This window comes from Megalobrama amblycephala, linkage group LG16 (genome assembly GCF_018812025.1).
Source record: "Megalobrama amblycephala isolate DHTTF-2021 linkage group LG16, ASM1881202v1, whole genome shotgun sequence".
Taxonomy (NCBI): domain Eukaryota; kingdom Metazoa; phylum Chordata; class Actinopteri; order Cypriniformes; family Xenocyprididae; genus Megalobrama; species Megalobrama amblycephala.
The window spans coordinates 41,446,688-41,470,182 of NC_063059.1; the positions used below are offsets into that span (position 1 = coordinate 41,446,688).

Here is a 23,495-nt window from a genome sequence, read left to right on the forward strand (position 1 = left end):
GTAAAACAAGAGAACAAATTATTATATCGCGAGAACAATTTAGTAAAACAAGACAACAAATTATTATATCACGAGACTATCACGAGAACAATTTAGTAAACAAGAGAACGAATTATTATATAGTGCGCACAATTTAGTAAAAACAGTAAATTAATTATATAGTGCGCACAATTTAGTAAAACGAGGGAACACATTATTATATCGCGAGAACAATTTAGTAAAACAAGAGAACGAATTATTATATAGTGCGCACAATTTAGTAAAAACGGTAAATTAATTATATAGTGCGCACAATTTAGTAAAACGAGGGAACAAATTATTATATCGCGAGAACAATTTAGTAAAACAAGAGAACGAATTATTATATATTGTGCACAATTTAGTAAAACAAGCGAACAAATTATTATATCGCGAAAACAATTTAGTAAAACAAGATAACAAATTATTATATAGTGCGCACAATTTAGTAAAACGAGGGAACAAATTATTATATTGCGAAAACAATTTAGTAAAACGACAACAAATTATTATATTGTGAGAACAATTTAGTAAAACAAGACAATAAATTATTATATTGTGAAAACAATTTCGTAAAACAAGACAACAAATTATTATATAGTGCGCACAATTTAGTAAAACGAGGGAACAAATTATTATATTGTGAGAACAATTTAGTAAAACGAGAACAAATTATTATATTGCGAGAACAATTTAGTAAAACAAGAGAACAAATTATTATATCGCGAGAACAATTTAGTAAAACAAGACAACAAATTATTATATCACGAGACTATCACGAGAACAATTTAGTAAACAAGAGAACAAATTATTATATAGTGCGCACAATTTAGTAAAAATGGTAAATTAATTATATAGTGCGCACAATTTAGTAAAAATGGTAAATTAATTATATAGTGCGCACAATTTAGTAAAACGAGGGAACACATTATTATGTCGCGAGAACAATTTAGTAAAACAAGAGAACAAATTATTATATCACGAGAACAATTTAGTAAAACAAGAGAACGAATTATTATATAGTGCACACAATTTAGTAAAAACGGTAAATTAATTATATAGTGCGCACAATTTAGTATAACGAGGGAACACATTATTATATCACGAGAACAATTAAGTAAAGCAAGAGAACAAATTATTATATAGTGCGCACAATTTAGTAAAACGAGGGAACAAATTATTATATCGCGAGAACAATTTAGTAAAACAAGAGAACGAATTATTATATAGTGCGCACAATTTAGTAAAAACGGTAAATTAATTATATAGTGCGCACAATTTAGTAAAACGAGGGAACAAATTATTATGTCGCGAGAACAATTTAGTAAAACGAGGGAACAAATTATTATGTCGCGAGAACAATTTAGTAAAACGAGGGAACAAATTATTATATCACGAGAACGATTTAGTAAAACGAGAACAAATTGTTATTTTGCACACAATTTAGTAAAAACGGTGAATGAATTATTATATAGTGCACACAATTTAGTAAAACAAGGGAACAAATTGTTATATTGTACGCACGATTTAGTAAAAGGATGGAAACAAATTATTATATGGTGAGAACGATTTAGTAAAACTAGGGAACGAATTATATTGTGTGCACGATTTCGTAAAACGAAGGAAGGAATTGTATCATGCATACGATTTATTAAAACGATGAAACGGATTTGTAAAACATGCTGATGTATTGATAAGTCATGGAAAGAATTGTTCATTTGTGGCCACAGTATACGTATTTTCTGTCCACGTCATGCGCAGTCCTCCGCAAGTGTATAGTAAAATAACACTGCTGAATAAATGTATGGTACTTCTGAACAGTCGTTAACCAGCTCTCGTTTGTGTCGTAGCTGCGCAAAGCCATCGAGGGCTCCATGACGGTGAAGGGCGTGAAAGTGCGCCCCCCTCTGGCCAGCTTCAGAGACAGCGGGACGAGCGGCACGAGCAGTGAAAGCGAAGCCACCGAACTCCACAAACTGTGGGACCGTCACACCAGCCTCACGCTGCCCAGAGAACACCAACCAAACACCTCCGACTCCGACGACAAGTCCCAGTGACCGCGCGGAAACTATTTATAGAGACGCATCCAAAACAGTCTTTTTATTGGCCGGATTCTCCGCTCGCTTTCAGGTCTTCCTGTCTTTACTTCCTACACTAGATTTGGAGAATCGGGGACCAAATAGACTTGTGTGTGTGTGCCTGTACAGTGTGTGTTTATATGCGTGTTTGTGAGACAGATCCATATGTTACCTTTCGGTCACTTTTTTAAAAATGTGATAACACTTTACAGTAAGGTTTCTTTTGTTAACAACAGCAGTGCATTTTCACAGCATTTATTAACCTTTGTTAATGTGAGTTCTAACTAATGTTAGCACATGAAAGCTTATTGTAAAGTGTTACCAAAAAGATGTGATACACGAGATCTGTTTGGACGCTTCATCTGTCGTCTTTCATGTCTGTGGGCATTAAATTCTCCTCTAAATAAAGAGCGGATGTGAGCGGTGTAGGCGGAGCGCAGGAGGGGGCAGAGAGAAAGAGTGATGGAGAGAACGAGACGGAGTGGGAGTGATTTCTTTTCACTTTTTGAAAACTCTCTTTTGCCGTTGGCCTCTGTTCTTCCTCAAAAGGAGGTTTAGTTTCTGTTTCAAGCCAAAGTGTTTGTATGTTATCTGGTCACAAGCAGCAAATCTCGCCAACGCAGCAGAACCGACTCATTACGGTTTGATACTCTTATGTAAGAATGCGCACTTTTTATGGGTTTCTGTGTTGAAAATGACACTAACGTGCCTTTCTGATGGATTTGGCACCGTTTCTCTTTAGCATGTTTGCACTATGAAATCAGTCACAGTCAGAACTCCACCATAGCATTTGAACTGACGATATTGTTATTCATGCAAACTAACGGTGAGAGTTTGTGATGTGAGAACTTAACAATATTTGCTTTGCAATAACCACTAATTTTTGATATGTTTTGTCCTTCCCACTGTTTTCCATTGATCCAGGAGAACGTAAACGGTTTAGCACTTAAAGCCGCAGGAACCCATGTGATTCGTGTTGCGATAGATGAGAACACTATTTTATCTGTTTATGAGAAACCACGTCACATCTTCCACACGTCAGACTGTCAAATCTCTCTCCGTCTCAATCTTTCTCTCTGGCAGAAACTTTGTTTTTTTAAAGCATCTATGATGACTGATGGTGAATTTCACAAAACCTCTCAAGATCAGCTCGTGTTCAACACCAAATAATGTTTTCAGCAATTGACCATTACGATTTTTTTAGTGTTGTGAGATTTTGAAATTTCATGTTTTTCCTCTAAATTTTTATTGCAATATGTTTGGATATGTTTGTGTTTTTTGTAATTCTCAATGATGATTTTCATAAATATTCTCATTACCAAGAAATAAGTATTTATACACTATACTGTAGTTGTAATTTTTTTTAATGTACTTTCTTTTTTGTTGTCGTTTTTTGTTTTTTCTAATGAGAATTTAAATGAAAATCATCACTGATAATAATAAAAGATACAAAGTACATAAAAAAAAAAATAATTACACACTTTTTGTAATGAGAATTTAAGTTAAAATAGTCATTGCTAACCATGAAAGATAATTAAAAAAAAGTAACAAAGTGCATCAAAAATAACAAATACAAATTTCTGTAATGAGAATTTAAATGAGAATAATAAAAAATACCAAAAAATGCATTAAAAAAAATACAAATAATTTGGTGTATAATTATTTTTAATGCAAAAAAATCTTAATGGTCCTTAAAGTAGGATACATTTTATTTATGCAAAATATTATATACATAAAGCCTTTATATATAATGCATTATAAAAGTATTTTGAATGCATTATTTATGCCTTATAATGCATTGTATGATGTCATGAATAATTGTAAACATGGGTATAAAACATTATAATGCATATTTATTAATTGAAAGTATAATGCATTAAAACAAACGTTACAGATGTAACATGGAATCTGCAAATATTATAATGCATTTTAATTTTGATCACAATTATTCATGAAAAGATATAATGCATTGTAACATACATTATAAATACCTTTTATAGTGCATAATTTCATATTTCTCTTTTAATGAGACACAGTCGTGCTCTTGACAGGTTTTGTCAGATTCACCTGCAAATGTATTCATGCGTTTCCACGAACAACAGCCGAACAGAACAAGAAGTGAATCTGAGAGTGTGTTATTCACTGTTGTAGATGTTTGTTGTGATTTCTAAGTGTTTCGTTAGCTGATCGTTGAATTGAATTTATTTAATTCTGATTCTTAACTGACGCATTTGACCAATAAGCTTTAATCTGTTCGCCGCTGGAGGGAGAGGCTTATTTTTGTGTTGATTCATGTAGATTTACAGATTTTAATATATTTATAATATCATGTTAACTTAAATATTTTCTTCTTTTTGCCATTTATTTGTTCTTTTATTTTGTCATTTTGCCTCCTGCTCCTGTTGTGTGATATAAAGATGCAAAATTCAGACTCTTTTCACCAATATGTAATGGTTGGACTGAACTGGAAACGTGGGATTGTTTTGTGTTGATGGACGTATGGAGTCTACAAAATGGTGCCAGTATCATCTCTGAAATGACTTTTATCTAGTACTGTCAGAAACACTCCTTTATCTCCGTAAGTGGCTTGTTTTTCCTCCTGAATCTGGACCAAAAGAGCAAATCATGATCTCTTCTGTTTTTATTTCATGTTGTGGTGGTCCATTTCATTTCATGTGTTAGAATATGTTGTTCTGAGAATCATATTTATTAACAATCTTACATGTGATCATCAAAGTAGATCAAGTGATTTTATTTTTGATATTATTGTCATTATTTTCAGTAATTGGAAGATAATGTATTTGTGCAATAACATTTTTTTTTTCTTTTTTTTTCCATTAGTAACCAGAATTAATGACTTTGTGGGGAGATAACCATATTTTTCTAAAGAAAAGAGCTGAGCTGTATGTCTGATAGAGTTTCCTAATGTCTGCTGATGTTTTTACACTGCGAAAAATGTTGTTCTTGCTCAGTATTTTTGTCTTGTTTTCAGTACAAACATCTAAACATTCTTAAATCAAGATCATTTATTGTAGAAGCACAGTGACTTAAGATATTAAGTCTTGTTTACTGAAAAATAGAGTTTGTGCTTAGAAAAAAATAAATGTCAGTGTTGGGCTCAGAAAAATAAACTTCAAAAGGAAAACAAGGTTATTGTTCTGAGCCCGATGGCAGATATTTTCCTTGTTTTAAGCACAAACTCACTTCATTTTGATCCATTTTTTTAGTAAACAAGACTTAATATCTCAAATCATTTTGCTTCTTCAGTAAATGTATCTTGATTTAAGAACGAGACAAAAATACAAACTAAGCCAATCATTTTTCACAGTGTAGAGCTCTAGAAACTCTGCGAGGGCCAAAAACATTCCATTGCCACAAAAAAACAGTGTTCGTTCAAAAACTCGTAAGAAATATTAACATTCACATTCAGTTTACAGTGTAACTCTTCAGATCCGGCCCGTTCTCAGAGTTTCTGGAATTTTTAGCAAGCGTTGAACTACAACAGCAAAACTCCTGCTGTTTTCAGAGAGAGAGAAATCAAGCTCTGCAATAGAACAAAAAGTTTTTGTACATCAGGGATAAATAAAGAGATTTTAACATGAGGACATTCAGACTGCTGTGAATTTGACACATTTTTCCACTCTCTGTCTTGTGTGTTTCCAGATAAACAGCATGTGCTCTGGCTCTCAGAGCTGTTTTCTCTCGTAGTTTTATGCGTCTGCGTTCTGATTGGTTGTGTTGTTCTTCGATCGTGTGATTGGCTGTCGCTCTGTTAAGTAGGTTATGAAGCCCCCGAGTGAGTTTCAGGTGCGGGACGCTTGTTCACTCAGAGGAATATCCCATCTGTCATAAATGAGCAACAAATCTCAATATCATTAGAAATGTCTTCTTTAGTGATTAGCAATGTGAGAGAGACTGTCATTAACCCTTAAAGTTACACTGCAAAAAAAAGATTTAGTATTTTTGTCTTGTTTCAAATATCTAAACATTCTTAAATCAAGAGAAGCAAAATGACTTGAATTTTTAAGAAAACAAGGATTAAAGGATTAAATATCAGTTTCAGTGCAGCTTCAAAGAGCTCTACATGATCCCAGACGAGGAATAAGAGTCTTATCTAGAGAAACCATCGGCCATTTTCTAAAAAAAATAAAAATAATATACTTTTTAACCACAAATGCTCGTCTTGCACTGCTCTGAGATGTGCCACGCATGACGTAATCACGTTGGAAAGCTCACAAGTGACGTAGGTAGAGTGAAAAACTCCATCTCATTTTCTCCTCCAACTTCAAAATCGTCCGACATCGTTATTTTACCTTTTTCTGTAAAGGCCGTTTGACTTAGTCTTTGCATATTCGTTTTGTAGACACTGGATCGGTACTTCTGTGACCTTTCCAACATGATTATGTAATGCGTGGAGCATCTCAGAGCAGTGCAAGACGAGCATTTGAAGTTAAAAAGTATATAATTATAATTTTTTTCAGAAAATGGCTGATGGTTTCTCTAGATAAGACTCTTATTCCTCGTCTGGGATCATGTAGAGCTCTTTGAAGCTGCACTGAAACTGACATTTGGACCTTCAACCCGTTGAACCCCAGTGAAGTCCACTATATGGAGAAAAATCCTGGAATGTTTTCCTCAAAAACCTTCATTTCTTTTCCACTGAAGAAAGAAAGACATGAACATCTTGGATGACATGGGGGTGAGTAAATTATCAAGACATCTGAAACTAATCCTTTAATAGCTTAGACAAAATATCTGTAAATGAATACATTTAATTCAAAGGGAAAACAAGATTGTTTTTCATTCCTTACTGACAGATATTTTATTGTTTTAAGCATAACCTCGCTTCATTTTGATATAGTTAGTGTTAATATGAGTGAATTTTGCCTTAGTAATCCAAAATCACATCTCATGATTTATGACATCTCTTAATCATTTTAGAGAAAGAGAATGATATTTTGAATGGTCTAAATATTGATTTTCCACTCACAAACATACTGTATGTGACTCACACTGAAAACAAAATTGTAGAAACAATCTTTACTCAGAAATTGTTAGTAAATTTCACACATAATTACAAAGAAACAGCAAGTAACACATGGAATTAAACATGAAATTCTGAAGCAGAAAAACAAAACAAAATGGTGTTTTCTTGTAAAACATACTCTAATCATTGAAAAATATTTTTTCCAGTGCATGTATCTCAAGGTTTAGATGTATTTTATACCTGTTACACAAAACTGTGAAAACATCAGGGAAGAAACTCTCAAGAAAGATCCACTCATGGAAGAGTTTGTAAATTCAAGTTCAGGTTCATTATGTGAAAACCAAATGTTTTTGGTGTCAACTAAAGCCTTTTCGAGAAATATGCATGTGATATGTGAACACACAATAGAGTCACAAATAACTGCAGTGTTTATGTTGTCCTCAGATGAACATCATCTTCTGTTTGTGATCATCTTTATTTCTCACTGCTTACTGAAAACACTGTTAGAAACATTCCTTGTGTAAACAGTAGAAATCAGAGTGTCACTCTTAGAAAAAAGGTTCTAAATAGAATTCTAAAGAACTCTTTATACCAAACAGGTTCTATATAAAGAGAAATCTCACATGATTGCATAATACTTTCATGTTTAATGGGTTACTTCAATTTTTCTAGTGATAAAGTATGTTTACGAGCTGTTTAATTCATAAAATGTAATTAAAATAAAAAAATTAAAACAATACATAAAATGATCCCATGATGGAAGCTTCTATATATGAAGCACCTGACGGTCTTCTAAGAGTGATTAACTTATTAATAAATCGTACTAAACTGAGCTTTAGCACACATCCTCCCTGACCTCGTGTTTTGACTCTGGGGGAGTTTGAGTCTGTAGAACAGACTGAGAGATGTTCCTCTTCTCTGAAGTGTTGAGATCACAGAAGGTCAGAGGTCAAAGCTCAAAGCTGAAGACAGGGGTCACGGATCCGGCCGATGCTGATGATCAACATCCTCTCTGCGGTCAGCTTACTGCTCACAGACAGAGGGTCCATGTCTGCTGGCAGCACAGACTTATGGGTAAACTTGCCCGCAACACTCCCATCTGCTCCGATCTGAAACCAGGGATGGAAAAGACAATCTGGTTCAAATGTCTGGGATTTTTAAAAGTTTTTGAAAGAGTCTCTTCTGCTCTCCATGGCTGCATTTATTTGATCAAAAATACAGTAAAAATTGTGAAATATTATTACAATTTAAAATAACTGTTTTCTATGTGAATATATTTTAAAATGTAATTTATTCCTGTGATTTTCAGCATCATTACTCCAGTCTTCAGTATCACATGATCCTTCAGAAATCATCCTAATATGATGATTTGCTGCTCAAGAAACAGTTCTGATTATTATCAATGTAGAAAACAGTTCATATTTTGTGAAAACTGTGATACATTTTATTTTTCAGGATTCTTTCATGTAAAGATAGTTCAAAAGAACAATTTGTTATTTGATATTGTTATTTGTAATTAAAAGAAAACGATTAAATTAATATTAAATGCAATTAGTTGAACTTAAGAACTTTGGACCCACTTAAGTAGGACTTCTTTAATTTCTTTAAAGTCTTTGAAATATGGTTAAAGTGTAAGCTACAGCTGCATGAACTGACAAGCATTTATGTTCAACAAAAATAAGCTTTTATGTAATTTCTATTGAAACTTTTAAGTCATTTTTTAAATAAATTTGTAATCACAAAATTTTAATAAAGTTGCAATTTAGTACATTTAAAATATATTAACTTTCAATTTAATACAGAACTACAGTTACAATTACAATCAAGTACTTTACATGTGCTTTAGTATGTAACATCAAAATAAGTGTACTTTTTAAAAACATGACAAAAGTTAACTTCAATAAACTAGTAACTTTAAAAGACTTTTAACATGAGATTATTACAAAGTTAAGTTTTTAAAAGTGTATTTAAGTGAAACAGTCATGAAAGTATACTCTCTAAGTGCACTTAATTTCATAAATATTATGTTATCTGCAATTACAGTTTTATAAAAATATACTTTTAAGATTTGAAGTACACTACAAGTACACATTAAGCACACTTCTTTAATACAAGGGCTGTATATTACACACACCTTCTCCGCATGAATAACCACACTCTGATTATACGCCACCACAACCACTTCATGAGGCTCGAACCCGCTGACATCTGCAGACAGGAAGTAGCTGTTCCCCATCGCCCGGACCACGCCCACGCCAGAGCCGCCAGCTGAAATAAAGACACTGATGAGAAATAAATATGAGCTGTAGCCTACATGCTGAGGCTCATTAAATGAAGTCTCTTAGGAAATTTTACAAATGTGTAGCTTTACTCAACAGGCTTGATAATTCTATAAAACAGATAGTTGTGGTTGTGGATGCTGATTGGTCGATCCAGTGGTTTTAAAACACACAAAATATGTTGGTGTTTTGCATATTGATTTTGGTTGTGATGTCATGTTTTTAAGTACTGTATATTTGTGCATTAAAGAAATAAGTGTATTTCTTTAATGCACAACAAAACAGTGAACTTGAGTGTGCTAAGAAAGTGAACTCGCTTTAAGTGCACTTAAACATATTAACAGTCAACAAAAGTGTACTCACTTTAAGTGCACTTACATGTGCTAAAAAATGTACTCGTTTAAGTGCACTTAAGTGTGCTAAGAAACCGTCATCAAAAGTGTACTTCACATGTGCTTTATTATGTTAGTCAAGATCCAAATAAGTGTATTTCATTAATGCACAACAAAAGATTATTAAAATGTAATGATTTAAAATGTACTTCAAATAAAACTTAAATTGACATTACAAAGAGCACTTTTTAAAAGTGTACTTAGGTGTGCAAAGAAAATGTGCTCATTTGAAGTGCACTTAAATGTGCTAATAAACAATCGTGAAAGTGTACTCGCTTTAAGTCCACTTAAGTGTGATAACAAACAGTTACCAAGTGTGCTTGCTTTAAGTACACTTAAGTGTGCTAAGAAAGTTTGCTTGCTTTAAGAGCACTTAAGTGTGCTAAGAAACATTTGTGAAAGAGTACTCGCTTTAAGTGCACTTAAGTATGCTAAGAAACAATCATGAAAGTGTGTTCGGTTGTGAAAGTGTGCTAGCTTTAAGTGCACTTGAGTGTGCTAAGAAAGTGAACTCGCTTTAAGTGCACTTAAACATGCTAACAGTCAACAAAAGTGTACTCACTTTAAGTGCACTTACATGTGCTAAAAAATTTACTTGTTTAAGTGCACTTAAGTGTGCTAAGAAACCGTCATCAAAAGTGTACTTCACATGTGCTTTATTATGTTAGTCAAGATCAAAATAAGTGTATTTCATTAATGCACAACAAAAGATTATTAAAATGTAATGATTTAAAATGTACTTCAAAATAAAACTTAAATTGACATTTCAAAGAGCACTTTTTAAAAGTGTACTTAAGTGTGCAAAGAAAATGTGCTCATTTGAAGTGCACTTAAGTGTGCTAAGAAACAATCGTGAAAGTGTGTTCGGTTTAAATACACTTAAGTGTGTTAAGTGTACTTTCTGTAAGTGCACTCAAGCATGCTAAGAAAAAGTTGTGAGAGTACTCGCTTTAAGTGCACGTAAGTGTGCTCGCTTTAAGTGTACTTAAGTTTGTTAAGTGTACTTGCTGTAAGTGCATTTAAGTATGTTAAGAAAAAGTTGTGAAAGTGTACTAGCTTTAAGTGCACTTGAGTGTGCTAAGAAAGTGAACTCGCTTTAAGTGCACTTAAACATGCTAACAGTCAACAAAAGTGTACTCACTTTAAGTGCACTTACATGTGCTAAAAAAAGTACTCGTTTAAGTGCACTTGAGTGTGCTAAGAAAGTGTATTTGCTTTAAGTGCACTGCTAAGAAACCGTCATCAAAAGTGTACTCACTTTAAGTGCACTTAAGTGAACTTTTACTTAATACTGCTTGCAAGTACAGTTTTTATTTAAAAAATGATACTTTTCAAGTACATAAGGAGTTAACAAAAGTTTGCAGAGAAAGTTTTTTAAGTGTTCACAGGTGTTTTACCCATATTGTGGATTATGAATTGTATTGTGTTTTATGGTTAAAGGAAATGTCTGTAAACTTCATAGATTATGTCCTGGCAGAAAATTACCTGTACCTTTTCCATTTTTCTTCAGGTTTTTTTTTTTTCTTTTCTTACAGTGCACAATATAATTTTGATTTCTCATTTCTGAGGTCTCACAGCAGCTGTACATCAGTGTTTTTTACAAGTTTTTTCCTGGTTAGTGCTGGTTAATGCTCTCTAGTGTGTTTTGTTACTCACTCTACTCCAAACTCATCGGAAAGAACATTGAAATGAAACAAATCAAAACTTTTTAATATCTCAGTTGTTTCCAAGGGCTCAAGTCTCATAATGAAATAAACTCTAACAATTCTCAGAGAATAAATGAACTGAGATCAGTTTACAGTACCTGCATGCTCTTTAATTCCAATGTTTTCCTATTGCCAGGTGAACTTTACATTATGCATTAAAAATGGGTTCTCCTCACTTACACTGTATGTCATCTCCAAGGATCCAGTTGTCCTGGTTTCCTCCTTGGGTGTTCTGGTACTGTTGGTCCCCACGGTAACCTCCAAAAGACTCTCGGTCACCTTGGTAACCTATAAAACACTTGTTTACCTTGGTAACCCATAAAAGACTCTTGATCTCTGTGGTGACCTATTAAACAGTTGATCACCTTGATACCCTCCAAAGGAGTCACCCCACGATGACTCATCCTGTGCATCACCATGGCAACGGCTGAAGGACTCGGGTTCGAACCCGTTTGTGATGGAGCTGATGGATGTTTCTTCTCCAAACCGACTGTGAAGTCTCGGGTGGAGGGAGTCGGTGTTGAAGGACCTGACGGTGCTCGTGCTGTACCGTGACGAGCGCTGGAACGACGAGGCTGAAGAAGTGCTCAGAGAAGCCATGGGCTCACGGACGGAGGAGAAGACCGTCTCTGCTGTGAGCGGGTCTCATTTAGAGAGCAGACGCAGTGCATTATGGGTCAGCTGGACACCCTGACCACTCCATAAAAGGCCTTTGCTCTGGAATCCACTCCTGGAATAACGGTCAACGAGATAAGACATGGAAAACTTCTCCAAATGAGCGGGAGACAGTGTTATCAGAAAGACCCACAGAATCCCACTGATCGAAAAACTGCAAATAAATAAATAAATAAATAAATAAATAGTAATCAAATAATTTGTAACTTTTAAACACTAAAAGTGTATTTATCAATTACAAGTAAACCTAATCAAGACCAATAAATGAATAAATAGATGCTTGTGTTTAACCCTCTCATGCATGAATTATGACAACATCAATCAAGATTTTTCCCTGTGTTTTTATTGTTCTTACGGCATGAAAAACAAGATCTGAACTTTTTTTTGTTGTTTAAACATTATACAGTAATAACAGTAATACTGTGTATAATTAACAAACCAATGAATAAAATTATTAAAAAAATCATGTGAAAACTATAAAATATATACAAAAAAATATAATACAGTTTTAATTATTGCAAACGCAATTGAGTTTGTTCCTGTTCGATTAGCAGGAGAAGAACTTCATACAAGTTGAACATTGTGTGTCTGATATCAGAACATGAGGATGTGATTCCATCAAAGATCTGGTGGAGATACAACTCAGACTATGTAGAAAACGCTCACACTCCATCCAGTCTAACAGAGTACATCGATTTACCCGTATTGGCTGATATTTCTGATTATGTTCAAAATGAACAGATTTCTACCATAGCTCTTCTCTCTATGAAAACCTCAGACTGAAATCTACATTGATCTATTGATGTTTTCAGTCTGTGGAAAAACTAGCGATCAGGTGTTTTCAGTCTCATCTGAAATGAGCAGTGTTGGGAGTTACACATTACAAGTAACATGCATTACATAAACAGATTCATTTTTTGATTTAACGAGTAAAGTAACATTACAAGTAATGTGCATTACGTAATCAGATTACATTTTGATGTAACGAGTAAAGCATTAGAAGTAACATTATGTAATCAGGTTACTTTTTTGATGTAACCAGTAAAGTAACACATTACATGTAACATGCATTACGTAATCAGATTACTTTTTAATGTAACAAGTAACGCAATGCAAGAAACATGCATTATGTAATCAGATTACTTTTTGATGTTATGAGTGAAGTAACGCATTACACAAATGCATTTATTTAATACATTTAGTAAACAAAAAAGTGACTGCAGATGAAGTATTTTCAAGAACAACAGTCACAGTAATAGCATTAATTGTAGCTGAAATATAGCTAGTGATGCATGATGTCCAATTTAGATATTTGATCAGAATTTCCAACCAATCTAAAATTAATACTTGGAAAATGTAACAATTATGTGACTCCTTAGATGATACTTGATGTAACATTTTTTTTTTTTTTACCTGCAAGAGTTTCCTAGGATAGAAAAATGAATATTCCAGAGTAATCTGCCATTTCTAACTGTCTGTTCCCATCTTGATTTGGAGGAAAAACAATCCCACATACAGTACAACGGCTTGTCACTTGGTGGCAATGTATAGGATGATGTACTAGTGTCCATTGTAGAGGGGGATGTGCAACTTTGCATTCAAAACCCATGCATATGCAAGAAATGGCTTTTTGAATAGCTGTCCTCTGTAGTAACCCTATGCATGAAAGGTAGGGGTGTGTATCAATATATCACAATACAAAAATGCAACAACATATATCGTGGAAATCTGTATTGTGTATAATTGAAAATTAATGTGTCAAGTTTACAGAGTTTTAGAGTCAGTACTACATTAACCTACTATACATAATGTTGAATATAATGCATAATAATGCAGTGGGGGAATATTTGTGGGTCCTGATAATCTCAAATGTCTTGTGGTTCAAGTAAAAAGTGGCCAACATTATTCGTGACATAAGGGTACCGTAACCCCCCCTTGTGAAAGGGATAAGTTACATATTATTATTTTTTATTATTAATCAACTACAATTAAATCCAGTCAGTGTCACGTTAGAGCTAAATAAATAAATAGAACTGTAGAAAATTTGATGCCTACATTGTTTTATCATTCTTTGAGCATGTCAATAAAACTAATATATGATAGAACTATTATCTATTAAGACCTGATCACACTAAAGATGACAACTATGATAAATAAATATAAAATAATAGCAAAGTCCATACAATTATAACGATAACGGCACAGAGACGCGATATCGTTGGAATCACTTTCAGAACGTTTTTTTTTTTAACGATAAAAACATTGACAGCAAGTAGCATGTATTATGTAATCAGATAATTTTTTCGATGTTACAAGTAATGCATTACAATAACCAGGTTACTTTTTTTGCATTACAAGTAATGTGCATTACATAATCAGATTACATTTTGATGTAATGAGTAAAGTATTACAAGTAACATACATAAAATAATGAGGTTACTTTTTTGATCTAACGACTCGAGTAAAGTAATGCATTACAAGTAACATGCATTACATAATAAGATTACTTTTTTGATGTAACAAGTACAGTGATGCATTACAAGTAATATGCATTACATAATCAGATTATGTTTTGATGTAATGAGTAAAGTATTACAAGTAACATACATTAAATAATCAGGTTACTTTTTTGATCTAACAACTCGAGTAAAGTAATGCATTACAAGAAACAAGCATTATGTAATCAGATTACTTTTTGATGTAACGAGTAAAGTATTGCAAGTAACATACATTAAATAATGAGGTTACTTTTTTGATCTAACGACTCGAGTAAAGTAATGCATTACAAGTAACATGCATTACATAATAAGATTACTTTTTTGATGTAACAAGTACAGTGATGCATTACAAGTAATATGCATTACATAATCAGATTATGTTTTGATGTAACGAGTAAAGTATTACAAGTAACATACATTAAATAATCAGGTTACTTTTTTGATCTAACGACTCGAGTAAAGTAATGCATTAAAAGTAACATGCATTACATAATAAGATTACTTTTTTGATGTAACAAGTACAGTGGTGCATTACAAGAAACAAGCATTATGTAATCAGATTATTTTTTGATGTAACGAGTAAAATATTACAAGTAACTTACATTAAATAATCAGATTACTTTTTTGATGTAACGAGTAAAGTAATGCGTTACAAGTAACATGCATTACGTAATCAGATTACTTTTTGATGTAACGAGTAAAGCAAATATAAAAGAATAGCAAAGTCCACACAACTATAACGATAAAGGCACAGAGACACGATATCGTTGGAATCACTTTCAGGATGATTTTTTTTGTTATTGAACAACAAAAACATTGACAGCCAATCAGAGTGCATCCTGCTTTAAAGAGTTTGAGTATTTGAAGTGGCAGAAGATAAAACTGCAGCGCATGCTTATAATAAACAGACCATATAGCATGCGAAAAACAGTAAAACGTAAGAGTAGTATGTTCGAATTCAAAAAGTAGTAGGCGAAAAGTGTCTTTCTGAAGTGTGCATTCGATGAACACTTTACTATCCTATGACGCCATGGGAAAGGATTTATGAATGCCACTGAAGCGACGCAACTGACGCTGGAAGCCCAGGCAGCAACATATTGTGGCCCAGATCCGGCCCACATCTGATACATGTGGATTATATGCGGACGACATGTGGGCCGGATCTGGGCCGACACTATATTGCTATCTGGGAGGTCACACTATATAGAACATACTTTTCAACTTTTCAACATTAAACCTACAAAGTTTAATATATGTTTTAATATATCAGTTTCAGTGTTCAGTGGTGATGTTTTATAACATTATTTTAAAGCAGTAAATATCCACAGCAACTTTAATCGATTTTATTTAGAACCCAAGCAAGATGCAAAAACAATCACTTTGATATTAAAATAAGCAGCAGTCCGATATTCATAAGAAAGACATACAAAAGAAAATGAAAGCGTAAGGTTATACCTGTAACATGTCTGAGCGCCCACACACACGCGTACATTTCATTATCAAGGGAATGAACAGTCTAATTAAACGCTGACTGACACTTCACGTCCCCAGCGAGTGTCATTTCCAGAACCGAAACCTTTGGAGGCCCATGAACCGCTCTAATTAAGAGTGTAACAGCAGAGAGACAAATGCATGTTTAACACACTCCGACCCCAAAACGAACACACACACAGAACAGCTCGCTCTTGCATAATGACTTCCTGACTGCTGATTTTAGACAGGAGGTCAATGTCTATTTATATACGCTTAAACTCACACACATCTCAATGTCGTCTCTGGCCGCGGGAAAGTGGCCACAGGAGCCCATCGACACGATTGGACGGGTAAACGTACGTCACAATAGGAAGCATCCGGCCAATCAGAGCATGGTGTGGCCGAAATTTAAGACGCTTTTTATAAAATTTAACCTTAAAAAAGAGCTAATCTTTGCCGAGAGAGAGAGAAAGGCGTTGGGGTAAAGGACGTACAGTAGGCTACACAAGGAGAAACAGTGAGATTAAAGAGTTGGAAGGTGAAACGCTGAGGGAAAAAAAGACCAAATGGAGGATGAAACAGAAAAACAGCAAGACACTTGTTGTGTTTGAAATGGAGTCCAAGGGATGATTCATAATCAGACTGTAAGAGCCTGTTGGCAAATGGAGCATCCAGTGCGTTACATAACCGAGTCCTGCGGTGAGAGGGAGATATTGATCATCACATCAGTTTGGACGCCAGGCACAAAATCCCATAAAAGACAAGCGCAAAGCTCACCACTACAATCATACATTTGAGTGCATTGTGATGCAGCTGCTATAAAGCGCAACAGCGCCCGTCCACTTTTTCAGCAGAGTTGATTCTGGAAATATTTATTTCATTCATTTCTCCCATAGGGATTTTAAAAAAAAGCCTTGAACCAAGCCAATCAGCTACAAGACTAATCACAACATTACAACTTTGATTGAAAGCAAAAAAGTATTTGATACAAAGATACAAGACTGTGAATTTAACGGCTTTAGTGAGGGAAAGAACTACATTCCCATGAACAGCATAATCGAGTTAAAAAAACTCCGAACCGGATGTAGGCCAGTAAGAGCTGTGCATGTAAACCTCACTTCCCTGATCTCAAGAGGTGACTGACATTAGAGACTGCGGTCTTTTAGCCTCCTTGTTTGAGCGCCTGACTCCCATAGAGCGGGTAGTTCAAACAGGAGGGGTTGCGTTGGTGCCGTGACCCGGATGGGAGTAAGGTTCGGGGGGAGAGTGTAACGGATGAGCTGTGCATGTAAACTTCATTGCCCTGATCTCAAGAGGCGCACTACAGACTGTGTTTTTTAGCCTCCTTATTAGAGCGCCCGACTCCCATGCCAGCAGACCTGGGTTCGAGTCCCGCTTAGAGCAGGCACTTCGAACAGAAGGGGTTACGTTGGTGCCGTGACCCGGATGGGAGTAAGGTTCAGGGGGAGAGTGTAACGGATGTAGGCCAGTAAGAGCTGTGCGTGTAAACCTCACTTCCTTGATCTCAAGAGGTGCATTAGAGACTGCGTTCTTTAGCCTCCTTGTTAGAGTGCCGACTCCCGTGCCGTCCCGCTTAGAGCGGGCAGTCTGAACAGGAGGGGTGGTATATATATAATATATATATATATTGAGAGTTTAGGGAGATCATCTTGCTTACATCATTCACATAATGAGAGTGCCAAAAGCTATATTTTTTTGCTTGTTTTGACTCTGATTGATGTAATTTTCTGTACAGCATCATGGGTAATGTAGTTTTTCACCACAAATTTTGCTGTTAAACACAATTATTTTAAAAAATAACTTGAAATAATCCAGGCTGACGGCTTCAGAAGCAAATACCATCAATTAACAACCTCGTAGCTCATAATTAAGCTGTCTTCAAAGGTTTTTAAGTTACCATTAAAAATCTATTTTTCTATGGAGAAAATGGAGTTACTTCTGGAACCCGACTGTTGCACTCTATAGTGTTCTAACCACCCTTAGCAACTGCATAGCAACGTGATAAAAACATTTTGAACACCTTAGATGTTTTCTTGCAATATCAATTTTTATCAAAACAACATAAAAATTAATTCAAAATATTAATAATGGCAACAGTTTACAGTAAGGTCCCATTAGTTAACATTAGTTAGTGCATTAACGTGAACATAATAATTATTAATCTTTATTAATGTTAGTTAATAAAAACTCAACTGCTGATTATTAGCTCATGTTAATGTTCAAAGACTGAACTGTCAGATACAATAATTCCACTAAAATGTGGTAAATATCACCATTAAAACAAACGTGCACAACATTCTTGCCTGGTACTATTCTTGTCTTCAAAATGAGCAGCTGTGTCCTCTGCTGTTGCTATGGAAACACCCTATGTGGCATAAGACAGGAAGTGGCTGGGCCGTAGGGGGGAAGTGATGTAATGAGTTTTAGATGGTGCAGTCTTGGATTTGAACATCATTTACAGCCACTGCAAAAGATCCATTTAGTGTGAGAGGACTGTGGCCAGATCTTTGATTATCATTAGCCCATCTTTTCAGGAACGGGTTTGAGTCAAAAAAATAATTTCCCCTCCAAATTTCCCTCATTTTCTCACCTTATGTTGTTGCAAACTCGTATGATCTTCTTTCTTCAGTGCAACACAAAAGGTGAAACTTTGTTGATCGTCCAGGCTGCTCTTTTCCATGATTACTGAAGCTTTCAGTCCCCTAACAGTAGTTCATATGATTAATTAATATTTAAGTCATTATTACCCCCAATGCAGCCTTCAAACTTCCATTATTACAGTTGGCTATATTTTAGTAGTTTTTTATGCAATTATATTTTGACTTCTATTTTTATATTTTCAGTTTTCATTATAATTTAGTTTAAGTTTTAGTTTCTCTTTTTTTTTTTTTTTTTTTTTTTTTGTATTTCTATTTAGGTTTAATTTAAGAATAACACTTTACAGTAGCGCATCCATACATCGTAAAAGTAATCTATACGACTCCAGGGGGTTAATAAAGGCCTTCTGAAGTGAAGTGATGAGGGTTTTGTAAGAAAGATATCCATATTTATAACTTTATAAACTATAATAACTACCTTCCGGCAAATGGCCTTACGCAAGTCAAGATAAGTATGTATCAACACTTGAATGTGTTTAATAAAAAAAACATTTTACACAGTCATTTATGTGCGTCAGCAATGCTTCTATCGCTTGTTTCTGCTTCTTCTTTGCCTGTGTTTTGATCTGGAGATTCTGTTGTCTTTCAGAAGATGTGTAATAGCACCCCCTAGCATATAACAGTGAAAACACGGATTGTCAGAAAATCCTGTAAATGGGGAAGCGTTGCGTCATAAATAATGGAAAATTCAGTGGAAATCTCAGGAAAAGAGTTTAAATTTATTTTAAAATGTGTTAATATAAATGTTTTTAATTATAGGCTGTGTTAACATTAGTTAATGCACCATGAGCTAACATGACAATGTATTTTAATTAACTAACATTACCAGAGTTTAATAAATCCTATGAAAATATATTGTTCAGAGTAAGTTCATGTGTTAACAAAGGAGACCTTATTGTAAAGTGTTACCAGTATGCTAGTTAATTGAGTTTAAAGTCTTCAATTAATATTTATATTTTCTTTGATTTTATCTAGTTTTAGTTAACAACACAGTTTAGCCAGGGTAAAAAATTTGCTTTTATGATGCATTGAACTGAATATGTTTACTATAAATATTTCTTAAGATAAAAACATAATAAAGTCTTACTTTTTGTTTTACGCTCAGCCAATTTTTAGAGTGTTAAGTGATGACCTACCCGGCAGACATGCTCTATATTTGAATATGTAAACACTAATGAGATTTGAGAGCTGCCGTTCAGTTATTAATGACTTGTATTTGTTTGAATATAATGCACTAAATATTGGAGTTTGACGGCCCCTGGTCACTGTAATGTGATTGTTGCATGGAAAAGAGCAGCATGAACATTCAGCTAAACAGCCTTTTGTGTTCTACAGAAAGAAAAAAGAGGGTGAGTAAATGGGAGAAATCTTATACAAACACTCTACACACAAACTAACAAAAAAAACCTGCTTAGGGAAACTCAGGGCAGGAGTGCAAGAAACATGCGTCTTTGCTGTGATATTCTGTGTGTGTGTGTGTGTGTGTGTGTGTGTGTGTGTGTGTGTGTGTGTGTGTGTGTGTGTGTGTGTGTGTGTGTGTGTGTGAGTGGGCTAATTAGATTGTCAGAATTGTCTGATTGACTATAACCATAATTTCTTTGTGAATCATGGATCTCCATGGTAACAAGAGAATGTCTGAGAATAAAAGTGGCCCTTATAGAAAAAGAGCGAGTGCTTGACATTTACCGAACGCAAAGAACAAAACAAGGACGTACGACGGTAACAAAATTATACAGCACACAAACTCCCTCTCCAGAGACAAATAAAGAAAAAGGGCCATTTGTTTCTTTTTCACATTAGTATTATTTTTTTTTCCTGATGTAGACAATATCACACAGTGATAATTCAGAGACGGAAAGAGAGAGAGAAATAAAGAAAGAAAGAAAGAAAGCAATCAACAAGCATCTTGTGAACAAACCACAGCGTTACTCACTTAGTCCAAATAGGCAATTCACCGCAAAAACCACACAGTACAAAAATAGAGCAACTCTCCGAAAGTCCTTCAAACGGCGCGAAACTCACATCGATTCCACAACACTGGATCAACTCCTAAACATTCATTGTGTTCGTCTTAAGACAATAATGCTTTTAGAAATAAAACCAAACGTGAAAAAGTTCCATTCAAGTCTATGAATCAAATTTAATATAATAATAATAATAATAATAATAGGTTACACTTTATTTTGAGGTGTCCTTGTTTCAGTTTAAGTATAAAATTAAGTACTGATTAATAATAACTAATGACATGTACTTACTATAGGTTTAGGGTTAGTTGCATGTAATCATGCATAATTTACTGTTATTACTATAATAAGTACATGTAACACGTGTAACAAGGATACTGTAAAATAAAGTGTTACCTAATAATAATAATAATAATAATAATAATAATAATAGAAAAAAAGCATAACTTGATCGTCAGTATTCTTACGCATTCTATGTTTTGAAATACATCTTTCTGTCACGGTATAAACATTCTGCATTCGTGCGTCGCTTCATAAGCGACAGTGACAGATCAGATAGTGAGTTTGACGTAATCAGCAAGCCATGCCCAAAAGATGCAACCGGGGACCAGGGAACAGGCGTCATGTGATCAAGACCCAGAATGCAATGGGGCCTGATGTCACATAAGGAGCAGGATTATACAACAGCCAAATCCACAAACCGTGCTAAACAACTGGACGTCCAGATCCAAACATTTATGATTTTAAGTTCAGTTCGGCACTTGCAATACATGCAGCGATAATTAGGTCGACGTCAGTCTTATGTTCCTCCTTTTTGCGAAACCTCATAAGTTTTTGTTTTTTAGTTCATCAAGATGCATTTTTTTTTGAGAGCCTGAGAACCAAAATTCAGTCTCGCGTTGAAAGTCAATAACGAAAAAACAGAGTTAAAAGTTCAAACCACGAGAGCAAGTGACGCCCGGAGCAAAATGCAAATTAGTGGGCGGAGTCCAAAATAAACATGCACGTCACGTCAGGCTGAGAGACGTCACTGTTCCTCTTGCTCTTCTTCCTCCGCGTCCACGTCTTCCTCGTCGAGCGAGACGATGCCAGACGAGGCCACGTCCGACACCTTTCTACGCGTGGAATATTCAGGCGGAAGGCAGACTCCGCCTCCACAGTCCTTACAAGGCGTGTCTTCGTCTTCGAATGTCTCGGAGTATGTTTCCAAGCAACAGGGGGAGTGGCCTCGTCTGTGCCCCGCCCTGTGTAGGCGGGCCAACAGTAGCTCCTCCCCTCCCTGAAGAGCACCGAGAATCTTGGCGGTGAGGTCGGCGGCGGGCGAGTCCACGTGGCGGCCGAGGTCCCGCAGCAACGGGTGTCTCTCGTCCAAGCTGTACATGCTGGAGCAGAGCGTTTCCGACGGCGACCCCGGTGAACCCACGGGAGGTGAAAGGTCAGCTCCCACCCCGCTCTCGGCCTCACACAGACCTCGACCCCGCAGGTGAGCCTGACACACCTGAGTTTGTAAGAGATCCCTCAGGTAATGAGGGTACGAGGACAGATCTGAGGAGACAACAGGTGTGTTAGAATCAAAGCACTGCAAAGATTTTAATCAATATGTTTGTTTTAAGAATGTTTATATGTTTGTATTGGGAAGCAACGTGGTAAAATAGCAAGACTTTCAGAGAAAAAAAAGTTAATTTTTCCTCACCCGACTGGCAAATAGATTATCATTGTTTTATGTTCACCCAAAAATTAAAATTCTGTCATCATTTATTCACTCTCATGTCATTCCAAACCTGTAAGACTTTCATTCATCTTCGAAACAAATTAAGATATTTTATCGAAATCAGAGAGATTTCTGTCCCTCCATTGACAGCTACGCAACTCCACTTTTACGCTTCAAAAACGAATCCATATAAATTGAGCGGTTTAGTCCAAATTTTCTGAAGAGACTCAATCGCTTTATATGATGAACAGATTTAATTTAATTTAATTTAAATTGATTTAATTTTGATTTAATAAACTCACACATCAGTTGTGGTAAATGGAAGCTCAATCATGTTTGCTTGTCGTGTGAGAACCAATGAGGTTCATTCTCGTGTTACGCAGCACGTATGAGCTTCAGCGAGAACCAATGAGGTTCATTCTCGTGTTACGCAGCACGTTTGAGCTTCAGCAAGAACCAATGAGGTTCATTCTCGTGTTACGCAGCACGTTTGAGCTTCAGCAAGAACCAATGAGGTTCATTCTCGTGTTACGCAGCACGTATGAGCTTCAGCGAGAACCAATGAGGTTCATTCTCGTGTTACGCAGCACGTTTGAGCTTCAGCAAGAACCAATGAGGTTCATTCTCGTGTTACGCAGCACGTTTGAACTTCAGCAAGAACCAGTGAGGTTCATTCTGGTGTTACGCAGCACGTTTGAGCTTCAGCAAGAACCAATGAGGTTCATTCTGGTGTTACGAAGCACGTTTGAGCTTCCGCGAGAACCAATGAGGTTCATTCTGGTGTTACGCAGCACGTTTGAGCTTCAGCAAGAACCAATGAGGTTCATTCTCGTGTTACGAAGCACGTTTGAGCTTCCGCGAGAACCAATGAGGTTCATTCTGGTGTTACGCAGCACGTTTGAGCTTCAGCAAGAACCAATGAGGTTCATTCTCGTGTTACGAAGCACGTTTGAGCTTCCGCGAGAACCAATGAGGTTCATTCTGGTGTTACGCAGCACGTTTGAGCTTCAGCAAGAACCAATAAGGTTCATTCTGG

At 35.4% G+C, this 23,495-nt stretch overlaps 3 protein-coding genes across 6 annotated transcripts in view; 1 reads left to right on the forward strand and 2 right to left on the reverse strand.

Annotated features, from left to right (window-relative positions):
* The window catches only part of clcn2b (chloride channel, voltage-sensitive 2b), a 70,950-nt gene extending 65,252 nt beyond the window's left edge, over positions 1–5,698 (forward strand). For all 3 annotated transcript variants that reach the window (XM_048159691.1, XM_048159693.1, XM_048159692.1), the window contains one exon: positions 1,869–5,698. In XM_048159691.1, the coding sequence (XP_048015648.1) occupies positions 1,869–2,075 (207 nt within the window). In that variant the 3' untranslated portion in view covers positions 2,076–5,698. The remainder of the gene's footprint in view (positions 1–1,868) is intronic.
* Positions 5,699–7,201: 1,503 nt separating this feature from the next.
* On the reverse strand, positions 7,202–15,303 carry hspb12 (heat shock protein, alpha-crystallin-related, b12). The gene is made up of 4 exons (XM_048161996.1): positions 11,826–15,303; positions 11,641–11,748; positions 9,218–9,351; positions 7,202–8,192 (listed from the first exon to the last, which is right to left on the reverse strand). Exons 1-4 carry the CDS (start codon positions 12,058–12,060, stop codon positions 8,040–8,042), a joined length of 630 nt encoding a protein of 209 aa, XP_048017953.1. The 5' UTR covers positions 12,061–15,303; the 3' UTR covers positions 7,202–8,039.
* Positions 15,304–19,654: 4,351 nt separating this feature from the next.
* fam131ab (family with sequence similarity 131 member Ab) overlaps positions 19,655–23,495 on the reverse strand; it is a 31,518-nt gene continuing 27,677 nt past the window's right edge. For both annotated transcript variants that reach the window (XM_048161482.1, XM_048161483.1), the window contains one exon: positions 19,655–22,293. In XM_048161482.1, coding sequence (XP_048017439.1) covers positions 21,776–22,293 — 518 coding nt within the window. In that variant the 3' untranslated portion in view covers positions 19,655–21,775. The remainder of the gene's footprint in view (positions 22,294–23,495) is intronic.